Source organism: Ursus arctos, unplaced genomic scaffold (assembly GCF_023065955.2).
Source record: "Ursus arctos isolate Adak ecotype North America unplaced genomic scaffold, UrsArc2.0 scaffold_27, whole genome shotgun sequence".
Lineage (NCBI taxonomy): Eukaryota > Metazoa > Chordata > Mammalia > Carnivora > Ursidae > Ursus > Ursus arctos.
The window spans coordinates 35,585,832-35,601,070 of record NW_026622952.1 but is presented as its reverse complement, the minus strand read 5'-3'; the positions used below and the strand labels follow the sequence as shown (position 1 = coordinate 35,601,070).

The window sequence follows — 15,239 nt, the reverse complement described above, 5'->3', positions numbered from 1 at the left end:
GCCTCCATCTGTGCTGCATCTTCAACGCTAATATGAACAGTTTCAGTTCTCGAACTTTCGGGTGGGATCAAGAAGAAATTTCTCTCCCTAGGACTGTGGGTAGCCTGATTTTCTATGCCCACTGATAAGCTTTATGCTCAACCCTACAGACCCCTGAGTGACCTTGGCGGTCTACCTGGCTTCTCTGGGTTTCAGCTTTCCTTAGCTATAAAGTAGTAGGACCCCCGCCACCCCCCCACCCCTCTCCAGAGCCCCTTGTTTTCGTTTCTAATAGTCTCTGCTCTGAAGAGCTTTCTGTGAGGCATGGGGGCACTGCTTTCTCAGGGGGAGGCCTACATTAAGTCAGCAATTGTTCCTAAAGTTGGAATGACCTTTTAAGGAACCAAACTGGTTCATCAGTAAGCAGCCATGAATAATATTGTTGTAATTCTTAGCAACTAGGTCCAGATAAAATTACATTCCTGTGGGTGACTCTTTTCCTGATGCGCTGACCTGATGTGCCGGAGACGCTTAGTGGATTGCTAGCCCCCTAACCATTGGAGAATTTCCCTGGCACCCAATACAGAGCTGCTGAAAAGCAATTTCACTACTGGTGACGAGCCCAGAGTCTCATTGAGGTGAGATTCCTAAGTTTTTATCCTCAGATGGGCTTAGAAGGGCAGGAGCAGCCCGGTGGGAACTTGGTGAGCTCTTCCGGTTGGGGAGACCACCCTGCAGCGTGTTCGAGTCGAGCCTCCGGGTCAGGGAGAGTGGAATTTGGTTCCAGGTTCTGCCACTTACCGGCTATCTGACTTTGAATTAATATTTAACTCTCCACGATGCCTTTCCGCATGTCTAGAATGGGGACGATAATTGTACCTTCCTTGTGGGGTCATGGAGTCTTCCAGGTGGGAGGTCAGGGGTGAGTGGGAAAGGCCATGATGAGTGCTCGGGAAGCATTCGGTGTCGTTACTATTATTTCTCAGTCAGGGTACTTGGGCGCCCCTCATGGTGCCACTTTTTTTTTTTTTTAAGATTTTATTTATTTAAGAGGGAGGGAGGGAGAGAGAGAGAGAGAGCACAAGCAGGGGGAGTGGCAGAGGGAGAGGGAGAAGCAGGCTCCCCGCTGAGCAGGGAGCCCAACACGGACCCGATCCCAGGACCCCAGGATCCTGACCTGAGCCGAAGGCAGACGCTTCACGGACGGAGCTCCCCGGGCGCCCGCACGGCGCCCTCCTGACTCGTTTGCTGTAGCAGATTGCGGACAGTTGGCTACGTGTGTGTCTTTTTGACTGTCAGGAGTCAGTGTTACCGTGTGGGTTGTCACTTGGGGCAAAGGCTGGTGGTTTGGGGAGCTCATCAGTGAGAGAGAGAGATCGGTCAGATGACTAGGGCTAGTGCCGAAAGCATCCAGGGAGCATCTCGGATGTTGGGAATTCCTTGCTTTTCCTTTGGGCTTGCAGCTTGTGAGTTGGGCTCCCAGTGATGTTCAGATATTAAGTGAAATAGAGGAAAATGAGCCCCTTTTCGGTGTACAGTTCTGTGAATTTTGACAGAAGCACTCAGTTGTGTAACCACCACTATCTATATTCAAGACCCAGGACATTTTACCACCCCCAAACATTTCCTCCTCTCCCCCCGGCTTCTGGCGACGATGGCCCACTCTGTCTCCATCACTTCATCTAGGTTCTGGAAAGCCCCCTTGCCGGAAGTCTTGACATTTGCTAGGAAGCGCTCATTGTCACATCCGGTGTTAGCAAGTGGTCGTCATCTCCTGCGGGACTCCGGCTCCGGTCGCTGAGCCTCGGTCTGCCCCCTGGTCGGTTTGTTCAGCAGATCTTCCATGGAGCTGCTCGCGGGCGTAGGCCATGAGCCTGTGCTGGGACTTGGTACAGAAAGTTCTAATCCCGGTTCTCAAATCTCTCAGGAGCTGCAACTTGGTGGGGAGATGACGCACCCAAAGAAAAAGTTAAAGGGAGATACATAGACTTAACTTGCGGTATGAGGCAGAAGGTCAGGCAGTGTGACAAGGTTGTGCCATGTTGCTGTTAGGGCCGAGCAGTGGGGACAGTGAGGGAGAGGCGCTCTGGAAGGAGAGGTCCGTCTGTTGTGAGGTGGTCAGGAGAAGGCTCCAGAAAGACAGAGGCATTCAGAATACTGCCTGTTGCTCCCCCTCCCCTTCCAACCCGTGTGTTACTGCCTCAGTGAAGCCTTTGAGTACTCAGACTGGAGAAAAATAATCCGCTTTCTCAACTCTTTTCATGTGGCCTCTCCCCGGCCCCCTTCCCTTCTTTTTCTCTTCACAACTGTCCTGAACTTAACCTCTAGAGCGTTCTGTGCTGGCCCGGAGCCCTACCAGAGTTCTCACAAACCAGGCCCTTGACTGGATTGATCGTGCTCTGCCCGTCCTCCTGCTTGACAACAATGTCTCCCACAAGTAGGTGCTCGGTCAATCTTCCATGAGCTGAATGAATGACTGAGCTGGGCGTTGTGGGGAAGAGCAGCGAGGGCGAGAATTGCTGGTCAGAGCAAGGGGCTCTGTTAGGGTAGGAAGACATTGGAGCTGCAGCCGTTGTGTAGACCCCCAGCTCGCTTGCTATCTACTCGAAACGACAGGGCAAAAGAGAATTGAATTTTGGAGTATTGGAAGTTAGAGCGGCTTGGATTTAAATCGAATTTATAGAAGAGCTTTATAGCCTTCGTGGGTAGGGTATCTCTTGTAGCCAGCCCCTCCTCAGACACACGTATGCGCCCACACGCACGCGCCCCATTTGGTTTCTGTCCGCCAGCTGCTCAGGACTTGGGAAATCTTGTGTTCCTGCCATTTTATCTTCCGTGGGAGAAAAGGCAGAAGAGGCTTGAGAGAGGTCAGTGTCGGCGCTGTCTGTGTCTGGTGAACTGCATAATTGATGCCCTTCGTGCTCAAGTAGGGTAGTCCAAAGGATAAAATAAGACTTCGGGAGTCGGCCTGCCATATATAGCCTGCCTTCCTTCTTTAATTTTATCCCGTCCAGGAGAACCTAAACAACATTCCATTTCCCTTCCTCTCTGAATGCTGCGGCCTTGTGGAGGGTTATCACATCCCACATCTCCTTCCCCCAGCCTCTCGGTGCCTTCCCTCTCTTCATTCCAGAACTCGAGAATTCTCACTCCCCTCTCGAGCCTTCTCTGAATAGAATCAGGTCATGTTCTCTCTACCTCGTGCTAGTCATTTCACTTCTGTCCAAAAAGCAATTAAAACAGGAACTCATTTTTAAACAAAAATACTGGAGCAATTAAAATACCGAGCAGTTAAGACCAGAGCTTGTCCGTGGTGGCAAAGTTCTCGAGAAGATCGGGACGTGGTGGCCTTTTTGTGCCTAACCCGATGGTCGAGAAACCATGAGGGACAGAGAGCCCTGCCCATAACCCGAACTGTGTGACTTTGGGGAAGTTAATCTCCTTCTCTGTGCCTGAGCTTCTTAATGGATAAAAGGATTAGGACGGCTTGCCTGTCGTTCTCGCAGGGGAAATGTTAAAATAACTTACACAGGCATGAGTAAAACGTCGATTATGATGCAAAGTATTTTGAGACCCTTGGGAAAACATTGTTATTCCTTTGTTGTTTCCATTTGTTTGTTGGTACCCGTTTTCAGGGATATTTCATTCAGTCAGTTGCCAACAGAAGTACAAGGTCCGTTCTGTTTAAAAGCAGGGGGAGGGCGTTAGGGGCTTTCAGATTAAAACCACACTGAGACACCACTCGAGGTAGCACAGTAGCGACGACACCAAGGGCTGGTGAGCATGCGCGTGAACTAGGTCATCCATATGTCGCTGGCAACGGGAAACAGGATAGCCACGCCAAGCAGTAGCTGGCAATTTCCAGTAAAATGGAACATGAACTTACCATGATCCAGCAGTTGCACTCTTGGGCGTTTATCCCGGAGAAACGGGAACTTGCATTTCTACAAAGCCTGTACACGAATGCCCGTGGCAGCCTGGTTTGTAATTGCCCGAGAGCGGAGACAACCCGGAAGGCCTTCCGTGGGCGAACCGGTAAACAGACGGCGGTGCCGCCGCACCGGGAGCATTACTCAGCAGTGGACAGGAGCCGGCTGTTGACAGCACGACACCGCCGCGTGCGTGACTCTCCAGGGAGTTATGCTGCGTGAGAAGAGCTCCTCCCACAAGGTTACTGTGCGAGCTCATTTTTGAAACATCTTTGAAAGGACAAAAATCATGGAACTGGGGACAGATGAGTGGATGTCAGGGGTTAGAGACGGTGGGGAGGGGAGGCTGACGGGAGGCGGGTAGAGGAGATGCTTGTGTTGATGGCCCTGGTTTGTATTTTGACCATGCTGCCGGACACATGAAATGACATGTGTGAGAAAATTGCATGAAACTAATTGCACGCACACACACACACACCCGCAGAGCAGTACGAGTGAGACTGCGGACATCTGAACAAGATGTGTAGAATGTTATTGGTATCAGTGTCCCGATACAGTGCTAGAGTTTTCCAAGATGTCTCCATTGAAGGAAACTGGATAAAGGACACCCAGGATCTGTCTCTGTTATTTCTTGCAACTGTATGTGCTATCTACTACAACGAACTCCAACTAAAATGTCTAACTCGAGGCAGGATTCAGAACCAAGGTGGTGGGGATTCATCTTATCCGTGTCCTGGGGAGCTGGTGGGCTCATCTGTGTGAGGCTTGGGGAAGCGTTCTGTCCCGTTGTTCTGATACTTCCTCCCTTGGTCACATTGCCTGGAGGGTAGGAAAGGGCTGGGAGCATGAACAGAGCCCCCACGCTGGAAAGGATACAGTGGAGTGGCTTTTGGTGGTCCTTTCTCCTTAGTAAGATTTGATTATGTCTCCCTGGACCCAGGACCTGGAAAACAGCACAGCAGTCTTCCTTTGGAGCAAGAGCAGGAGACAGAAATGGGTCAAGTTTCAAAGCACTGTCTTTCTGGCCCTGGGGATATGGCTCTGGATATGGCCTCTGGTCCTGCAGGCTTGGCTATGACTGGGTTGAGTTTGGGACATTGCCACATGGAAGCACCGCTGGCCAGCCTGCTAGAAATAGCCCCGGGGAACCAGGTTCCTGGCAAATGTCTCCTGCTTCTCTGGAGACATTAACCCAGAGCTAAGGCCGTTCTTCGGTTTCACGGCCGATGACATGTGGTGACTGAGGATCTGATTCGGCTCTTTTGGGAAAGGTGGTCTTTCTTGAGAGTGCATGCTAGAACGCTGAGTCGGGCCTTGGTGCTTGACTGCTGTCTTTTCTTTGAAGTTGTAGGACAGTCACATCTGGACAGCAACATCGAGGATCAAGAGATTGTCACGAACCCTCCGGACATCTGCCAGGTTGTAGAGGTGACCACCGAGAGTGACGAACAGCCGGTCAGCATGAGTGAGCTCTACCCTCTGCAGATTTCCCCCGTGTCTTCCTATGCAGGTAAGAGGGTAGGAGGGAGCCTTTGGAGCTGAGCAAGGATTGGGGAGGAAGGGGTAGCCCCTCAGTGTGGGGCCACCCGCTTGACTGCACAGCCAAGAACCTCTCCTCTGTCCTGGGGATTATTCTTGCTTTATTTTCCCCACGAACATCTTCTTGGGTACTTGTGTTCTCAGAAGACATGGCCACAGCATTTCTTGACTTGATCACCCATAATGTTTTCGTGCATGACTAACAATATTTCTTTGGAGAAGTAGTTCATTGAAGTCTGTTTTATTTGCATAAATTATCGGAAATCCAGAAGGGTGTTTTCAATGGAATCTGAGTTTAACCAAGCTGGAGAGAACCTTGAAGACCATTCCTTCCAGCTTCTTCAGATTTTTTGGAAGTGAAGGCCCATATTCTGGGTCACATGGCCAGTGAGCATTTGGGTCAGGACTTGAACTCAACCTTTAGACCTGGAGCCTCATTCCATCCCGCCATGTTTACTTGTTTCCACTTATTTTGCCTTTCTCTTTCAATTCAGTGCAGCTTCGAATCAGGCCAGGTGCCTGAGCCCAGATCTGATTCCCCAGGGAACAACCATAGAACGACCCAGGAATTGACCCAGACAGTCCTAGGATTAGAACCAGAGTCAGGTGGTGCTTCCATCTTTACAGAACAAAGTGGTGGCTTCTTTGTCTGCCACCATTACATCATCTTACGCTGTCCGATGAGCTCCGTTTAATTTTCCAGGAGTCGACTATAATTAGAAATATAAATTCTGAGTCAATGTTATTGCTTACAAACATTAAAAATAGAAAGCAGAGGCCCTCTCCTGAGGAACCACAGTCAGCTCTAATACGCGTTCAGGAATCTTCCCAGTGAGCTCTATGTGCGTCCAGGCAGTGTCCTCCAGCTAGGGCGCCGCCCCGTCCCTGGCACACAGTATTAGAATTAGGTTGATTTAAATGACAGGTTCTTGGTGAATTATCAGCCACTCACCTAACCTTCTATTTTCTGAGCACGAACTTTCTATATTTTTAGCTTATTTTTTAAAATTGCGGTTAAGTGGACATAGCCCAGAATTTGCCATTTTTGCTATTTTTAAGCACACATTTTGTGGCAGTGAGCGCATTTGCATTGTTGTGCAATCATCACCACCATCCAGCTCTCTAACTTTCTCATCTTGCAAAACTAAAACTCTGTCCCCATGAAACACTCAGCCCCCCTCCCCCTCCCCGCAGCCCCTGGCAACCGCCCCGCTCTACTTTCTGCCTCCGTGAATTTGGCTACTCTCGGTAACTCACGGGAGTGGAATCATACCGTGCTTGTCCTTTTGTGATGGGCTGATTTCATCCAAGGTCCTCAAGATCCTGACTCCCTTCTATGCCAGGAGCATCGAAGGCACGTGAGAGCAAGCCTTGGCTACAAGAAGCTTATAATCTGTCAAAGAGGATAAGCTGGTCATGGGTTGTTTCGTCCTCCCCTACCTGGGCGAGATCCTTGGTGGTCTTTGCCAGGCCCCAGTGATAATAACTACTATCTGCTGCGTGGTTACGGTGCCCTGGGAACTGTGCTCCAGGCTTGGAGGCAGCCGACTTGCTTCATCATCAGGAGAATAACTCGGTCAGCCTGGGGATCATCGTTATTCCCTCTCTAAAAATTAGGACCCTAAGGCCAGTGTGGGTAAGGCGCTGTGTCTGGGGAAGAACGGTGGCACCACCCACATGTGGCTCAGCCCTCCCCCGGAACGCTGCCCTAGACCTTGCCCGGGCTCTGTGGTGCAGAACGCATCCGCCCCGCTGATCTCCAGGGCCCTCCGAAGGAGGCAGAGTGGCGGCGTGTTTATGCCTTCGCTTTACAGTTGAGATAACACCGGGCTACTTGGCTTATGTTTACACAGCCACGGCTGAAAATGCGTGACTTTCCCCTACGTCGTGCTGCTGCGGGCGTTCTGCCCCGGACAGCTTTGGTCATTGTTTTAAGGGTTGGAGCTTCAGAACAGACTTTTCTGTTTATCTGTTGAAGACTTCCTGAAGCCTTCTCGAGGCTTCTGCAAAGACGGCGTCTTGCTGTTTTGCCCTGGGTGGCATTTTGCCTCAGCAGCAGAATCCCAAGGACAGCTGATACTGTGCAGAGAGAGATGAAAATTTCAGTACCCTTTTCAGGACATTTGCATAGATTTGAAAAGAAGGATCGCAGTGCCAGGCTGGCAGGGAGCGGGAGTTTTGTTGGAGGCTGGCTCTTCAGTCTGGCCTTTGGTTCTCTCCCTTGTTTTCATTGTCTGAATTCTCCAGAACCTTCTGGAATGAGGCTCATTGGTTGGAGCCAAGATGTTTCATCACTGCTGCTTTTCCAGAGCTTACAGACCCGAAATTGACCTGCGAGGGACTGTGGTTGAGGTCTTTTGGTCAAGGAACTTCATAGCGTTCTGCTAGGAAAGGCAGCTCTTGGGTCGTCTTTCACCCTTCTTACTTGATGTTCCCCGATAGGATAGGCTGCTTGTCTGTTTTTTTGTGATAAGTTTCCTTGTTTTGGACTGAAATTCAACTGAATTTCAACTTCCTCTCACCATTTCATTCACTTGCTTAGGAAACTGGTATTTGGAGGCTGTTGTTAGTGATTTTTTTTTTACCCTTACCGATCATTGAAATACAATCCAGTAGTGTTCCAAAACCACAGTCCGTTTTGCAAGTCCGTCTTCTCTATGGTCTACGTTTTGTGGTGAGCAAGAAAAGAGGAGGTTTCTTTGAGTGGATGTACTTGCATGGGATGTTCTAAGACAATATAAATTTCTCGTTGGATTCTTACAACTTTCATCCTGCAGAGAGATATCCCAGAGCCCAACCGTAGGAGACTCCGGAGGACAGTCTTTTTCTATTTAAAGGTCTAAATATGGTGGCCTCTTGCCTGATGTATGTATGGCATCAGGATTTTACTAGGTTATTGATGGTTTAGTAAAAAAAAGCCATGGTAGTATTTTGTGGAAGGCTGGACGAGAGGATGGAGAAGAGAGCGTAACAGAAAAGATTAATAGGTCATAACCGAGAAAATGGAGATTGCCTACTGACCAGCAACTGGCTGTAGCGACTTTGGGTCCTCATGGAAACCATCGCAGCCTTGCATTTTGTTGGGTGGACAAAGGTAAAAGTGCTTTGAAACCAAGAAGACTCTGATTTGAACCTTCTGATTGAGCTTTCTGGTGAGTTGAGGAAAGGATCGAGGGAAGGAAATCCTTGTCAATCTTATTACTAAAACTTGTTGAACAAGAACCTTCCAGAATATGTAGTAGGGTGTCCGAATGCAAAAAAGGCTTTGACATGAAACCTCCTGTCTCCCTCCCCGGAATGTTCCCGAGGTGATTTGACAATAAAACCTGGTCTGAAGTGGCGTGTGAAGCTGAGACTAGTGTCCCCCTAGAACCACAGGTCGGGAAGAAGAATCTCTGAGACCCGCCTGTCCCAGGGTTGATCCCCGTCCCTCCCAGCAGTCACCTGCAGGGAGACTGGGACCACAGTGTTGAAAGGAGCGACTCGTGGACCTGTTACTGCTCTGCAGATACTTTCCGCTTAGTCACGCCCCGCTAGTGAGGCAGCTCCCGTTTTTTTTTATTCCATTGTATTCACCACCAATAAAAAGACAAATCTAAAGTCTTCAAAAGGGACAGTGAAATAACAGGGCAGACGCATGCTCAGCGGTGGTATTGATCTGGACGCAGCAGCTGCAGGGAACTCATTTGTGACATAAGAAGGGATCTTGAGAATGGCAACAGTGAAGGAAAACCAAGGAAACGGAGGAAGATGGGCCTGTGTGCACCCAACAAAGCCGTGAGCCGGTGATGTCAGGGCAGCTGTGAGAGCCACGCTTATTCCGGAGAGAAGGGTCTCGGGTCCTCAGGCTGGAGCTGAGATGGCTCAGTGCTCCTGGGTGAAAGGCACTCAGGGCCATTCTTTTAAACAGCGAAAACTAGCAATCTCAGCTTGCTAATATGGAGAGCCTTTAGCCTGCCTTCAGAAGCAGGTGATCTTAATGTGGAAGCCAGGCTCTCGGCGCACGTTTGCGTCAGCTGGAAATGTCAGTTCAGAACATATACGTCTTTTCTTGTCTCAGACTGGTTCCCTGCAGTTTTGAAAACTGGGTCCTTAAGGGCAGTGAGCCTTCCGATCTTGTTCATGGTCTCTGCGAGGTCTTAGCAAGGAGTCTGCCCAGGAGCTGCCTGCCACCCCCTCCCATAGCTGGGGCTGGGGCAGAAGGAATCCCAGAACCTTGGTGTTAACTGCTCATTTCCGTGGATTTCCAGCCCCCCCCCCCACCCCACATGTCTGTTGGCGTCTGTTTGTTTCTATTTGAAGGCGAAAAGGAACAGAAGATGATGGTGTTTACGGAAGGTAGTTAGGAGCAAGGAGGGTCTAGACATGTGTGAAAGGAAGAGGAACCCTGGCTTTAGAGCACAGAGAGAGCTAAACATAAAAATGGAAAGGGGATCTTGACATTTCAGCCGGAGCGGCAGGAGGGGGTGCGGGCAGCGCGGCTGCTCTGTGTCCAGCACCCAGAGCCCCGGAGTCAGACGGGCAGTTTTGTTTTCTCTCCTCTGCGCTGACTCAGGCCACAACTTTGGCAGGTTTCTCAACATCTCTGTTCCTCATTCTGCTTGGGAGTGGCCATATGGATTCCTGCCTCCTTGGGATACTGAGCCAGCACGGGGGCTATGTGAGCAGGGTTTTTACCTTGTTTGTGTGCGGAAGCATTGCTTGTGGCTGCTGTCGCCCGTCGGCCTTGAGAGCTAGGGTCACCGTCCGCCGAGGCGAGGCCTGCTCGGGGGCCACTGTTGCTCCCAGCTGGGGATGCTTTGGGGAAGTCTGCTCAGTCTGAGGAGAGGAGAGGCCAGGCCCGAGCTCTGGGTGCTCCCGGTCGGCCCTCGGGAATCACTCATGCCCTGGGGGGAACGTCACTGGAGAAAGGCTCCAGGGCAGGCCCAGGGTGGTCAGCATTCTCCGTTGTGTGTTGAAGGGATGAACTGTGGCTCAGTTTATCCATTTGTTAGCCTGTTAAGTCATAAGAGATCCTGCTCTGGGGCTAGGGCTCCGAATGGGCGAAAGGGCTCGGTCTGGGCTGGAGGCATCCGGTCCCAGCTGTACCACCAGCCAGATGTGAGCCTGGAGGTCAGCCGATCTGTAGGTTTGGGACAGAAGAGGTAGAAGGTGCTAGAACACCTGAGCTCTTCTGCATGAAGCGGGGCGATAGGAGCTGCTTCCCACCGAGGATCTCTGCGGGGGCTAAACAAGGCCTCTATAAACGCTCGCTGTGATGCTCTCTCTAGGCCTCGTGTAGAGAAATGGCCCAGACTTAGGGATCTCTAGGGCTCAGTGTATTTCTCTACCCTCTGTGCTTTCATTTCTCAATGCTGTAAACACTGAGGAGCTGCACACCATCCATTTTTTATTTTAAAAAATTAAAAACATTTTACTTAAAAAAATAAAAATTTTAACTTAAAAGATTATTATTTTTTTATTTTTTTAAAAATCTGGTATTATATGCACAGGTGCTGTGTGATCGCTAGCTATCGACTTAGACTCTGTCAGTGTAGCCTGTTGTGCAAATCCAGTGTTGAGCAAGGCCCATGAGCTCAGGACAGAGGCGTGCTGTCATTTGAGTGTACGCTGTGGGCCAGGCCCTGTGCTGGGCTTTTTCCCACACATCCTCTCACTGATTCACCACTTAATCCTCTTTGGGAGGTGTTAATGCTCCCATCGTACAGATGAGGAAGCTACCCTTCGCGAAGTTAGGGACCTGCTCCGTGTCTCGCAGCTGGGAGACGGAATCAGGATGGTAAGCGAATTAGTTACCTGTTGCTGCGTTACAACATAACCACAGGCTCAGTGGCTTAAGACGACACACATGTATTATCCCACCCCAGATTCTGGGGGTCAGGAGTGCAGGCACGGCTTAGCTGGGCTCCCTGCTCAGCATATTGCCTGCACAGACCTGTGGTCAAGGTATGGTCCGAGGCTGCTGACTCGTCTGAGGGCGGAATGGCGGGGAGGAGGTCTACTTCTAAGCTCACGTGATTTGGGGTGGAATGGAGTTCTCTGTGGGGTGTCAGACTGAGAACCTCAGTTTCTTGCTGGCTCTTGGCTGGAAGCAGCTCTTAGTTTTTTTGTCATGCAAACCCAACATGGCTCCTTGTTTCCTCAAAGCCAACAAGGGAGAAAGTCTCTTCACAAGACAGGATTCAGTCTTACTTAACGTAGTCACATATATCCCATCGCTCACTCTGTTCTGTTGCTTCAAACCAAGTCACAGGTGCCACCTACGTTCTGGAGGAGGGCATCCCAACATGCAAGTAAACACCAGGAGATGAGGATCCTGGGAGCCACCCTAGAATCTCTCCACCACCGTAACCCTGGTGGAGAATGCAATTTTATAAACCCAAGCTCTGAGTATGAAAGGGATATGAGGGAAAGGAGGGATCCGAGTAAGTGGGGGTGACCCAGCAAGACTCTGAATTGGGATTGAAATGAACTAACCCACAGGGATTGGAAGAAAGCATGAGTGGGGTGTGTGGATAGAGCAGCCCTGAGGAAAGGGGGTGACGTGGATGCAAGAGAGAGCAGAGGTCCTGGGGAGCAGAGAGCAGATTGGCACCGTGGGGGCCAGCACCCCAATCCTGGGAAGTAGCGGCCGGGAGAAATCATAGCCCGGCCCTTGGAGAGGGAGCTTCCTCCGACTCTAAAACCTTTCTCGGACGAAGGGCCAAAATCAGGGAAAGAAAATCTGCTCTAGCGTCTCCCAAGTGCAGATGTTCACTGAGCCTCACAAAGAGGGTGAAGGTCATGAGTTCGCTGACCCATTTCTCTTTTGAAAACAAGAAGTGCTGATGTATTTTTTAAACACTGCCTGAGCCTCACCACAGTCTGAGCGGCAGGAATGATGGCCCTGTGTTTTTCTCTCTGTGAACAGAAAGCGAAACTACCGATAGTGTGCCCAGTGATGAAGAGAGCGTTGAGGTAAGCATGGCGGCCGCCACTCGGCTCCACCAGACGCGGTGGGAAAGCCTCCCCACCAGCACCTCGGGGGCCCTGCGGCTAGTTACGTTTCTCTACGTCTGATCACGAGTTCTACTGGAGGAGTCTGTGCATGCCGTAAAATAGACATAACATGAACTTTTACCGTCCTTTTGCATTTTGAATGATACATTTAAGCTTTGGGAGCTGAACGGGAGGAAAGAGAGTAAAGTGTTCCTACTAGAAAAAGAGGCTATGACGGCAGGAAATGGAGACTGAAGTGGAGGCCGGGAATCGTTGCTATTGTCACCACTATACACATCCCAATTCACCAGCAGAAACGGAAGGGCCAGGTGGCCAAAAGCAGTGACCGGAAGTCACCGTCAGAAAGTGCTAAGCAAAAGAATCTCCGTGTTTACCCAGAGTCCCCTCCCTCTGTGGTCCATGCCCAGAGGTTAGGTGTGTGTTCAGTCTGGATTTGGAGTCGCCTGCTTCCCATTCCCCTGCTCCAGGCTGGGCTCACACAATGGCAGGAAATGGCTGTAACCGCCTGCTTTGTGTCTGTGTTTGAGAGAGAGAGAGACTGACTGACTAATGGTTGTTTCAATTCGTGATTTCCCAGTGTACTAAATTCTTCAAGTGGAGTCCAGGAACTCTGAAAAGACAGAAAGTGTAGATGCTCACAGACAGTCCAACCCTGTTTCGTCAAGGTCAGAAATTCCAGCTCCTTCTTTGAGTGAAGCCACCCCCGAGACCCCGTTTGCTTGGCACGCTGGAGCCCTAAGCCGTACCCACTTAAAAGCAGTGGAAAGGCATTCACCCTCTGGGTTCCTCACTTCCCTTTCTCTTAAAGCACATATTTGACTCAAAAGACTGGATTGGGCCATGAGTGAGGAAGCAAGACTCTATGACAAACCAGCCGTGATGACCTAAAACCTACTTCATGATCAGGCTGGGGGGCTGGGGGAGAGGGGAACCAGAAACCAAGTTGCTATCTTGTTTTCCTGCCTTCATAGAACACTTTGGGCCATTTTTCTGGGAGGTAGCAAATGGGAATTGATAAAAAGGGAAGAGAAACCGTTGCTTGGGATGTGAACAGCTGGGTGTGGATCTCAGTTGAGGGATGTCGAGTCGCTAAGCTTCTGTTCATTCCACGCCTCTTAAGAAACTCAGTTAACACACCAACATGTGGGAACAGGGGTGCATTTTTTTTTTAAGCCATTCGATAGACGGCAAAGAAAAAAAGTACATATCTTGATTCTTTTCTTTGAAAGGGACGACCACACTGGCGGAAGAGGAGCATCGAAGGCAAACAGTACCTCAGCAACATGGGGACGCGAAGCACCTACCTGCTGCCCAGCATGGCGACCTTCGTTACTTCCAACAAACCTGACCTCCAGGTCACCATCAAAGAGGAGAGCTGTCCGGTGCCTTTCAACAGCTCGTGGCCCACTTTACCAGACCTCCCCCTCCCTCCCTCCGTGACCCCAGCGCCCAGCAGCAGTCGGCCGGACCGGGAGACTCGGGCCAGCGTCATCAAGAAGACGTCAGACATCACCCAGGCCCGCGTCAAGAGCTGTTAAGCCTTTGACTTCCCCCGGTGGTTGTTGGGATTTCTTGGCTTTGTTTTCTTGTTTGTTTGTATTTTATTTTTCTCTCTGATACCTACTTTAGACAAATCTAAGGGAAAAAGCCTTGATAATAGAACATTGATTGCTGTGTCCAACTCCGTACTGGCGCTTCTTTTTAACTCAGGACTCCAGCCCCTTGGTAGACGCGTATCTCTAGAGCCTGCTGGATCTCCCAGGGCTGCTCCCTCAAGTTCAAGGACGTCATAGGACCAACACTCACACGGGCAGCGAGGTGCTGCATTGCCTGCGGTCAAGGCCAGCATGGTGGAGTGGATGCCTCAGAACGGATGAGAAAATGTGAACTAGCTGGAATTTTTTATTCTTGTGAATATGTACATAGGGCAGTACTAGCGACGTTGCAGTCTGCTTCTGCACCTTATCTTAAAGCACTTACAGATAGACCTTCTCCTTGTGATCTTGCTCTATTTCTCAGCACATTCAGCGCCCCCAGCCCCCTTTGCGGTCCTTTGTCCCGCTTCCTGGCCCATCCCCTCCAGTTCCTTTCCTCCTTTTCCTCCCCGCAAAGGCTGTATTCCACACCCCTGAGGAGGAGAAGAAGAAAATGAGCTTCTCCACAGATGTCCCATTTTTAAGACTGCTTAAAAAAAAAAAAAAAAAAGAAAAAGAAAATCTAATCTGCTGTGCTTGAATGCCACGCGGTACAAAGGAAAACTATCATGGAGATATTATGCAAATTCCAAGATTTGAAGACAAAAATATTCTAATTCTAACCAGAGCAAGCTTTTTTATTTTTTATACAGGGGAATATTTTATTCAAGGTAAAATTCTAAAGAAAATATAATTGTTTTTTATCTTTTCTACAGCAAATTTATAATTTTAAGATTCCTTTTCTTGTTTATCAGCAATTGTTATTACATCCTTGTGGCACATTTTTTTTTAATTTTGTAAAGGTGAAAAAGCTTTTATGAGCTCATGTAGCAATCAAATTATCCTGTGGATTGATAATAAATGAATATGATATATAGTTAAATTTTTAATGGGCATCATGCCTGACTTTGTCTGTGTCTACTTGAGAGTACCACCGTGGGACAGGGCTGGCAAAGTGTCATTGCTTCTTGGGGATCAGAACTTTCTCCCATTTCAACCACAAGGAACCCTGAAGGGTTCGCACCATGAAGATCGAATGGCCGCCTCTTTCGAGTACTCACCCCGAGCCAGGCGCTCGGCTGCATGTTTAAATGAACTA

General features: G+C 49.7%; 1 protein-coding gene across 8 annotated transcripts in view; it reads left to right on the top strand.

Moving 5' to 3' along the window:
* The window catches only part of IRF2 (interferon regulatory factor 2), a 79,771-nt gene extending 64,741 nt beyond the window's left edge, over positions 1-15,030 (top strand). For 4 of the 8 annotated variants that reach the window (XM_026508578.4, XM_026508579.4, XM_044387598.3 and 1 more), the window contains 3 exons: positions 5,254-5,418; positions 12,358-12,404; positions 13,676-15,030. In XM_026508578.4, coding sequence (XP_026364363.1) covers positions 5,254-5,418; positions 12,358-12,404; positions 13,676-13,984 — 521 coding nt within the window. In that variant the 3' untranslated portion in view covers positions 13,985-15,030. The remainder of the gene's footprint in view (positions 1-5,253; positions 5,419-12,357; positions 12,405-13,675) is intronic. The other 4 variants (XM_048226230.2, XM_048226229.2, XM_026508576.4 and 1 more) reach the window with 1 other exon arrangement.
* The last annotated feature ends 209 nt before the right edge of the window (positions 15,031-15,239 follow it).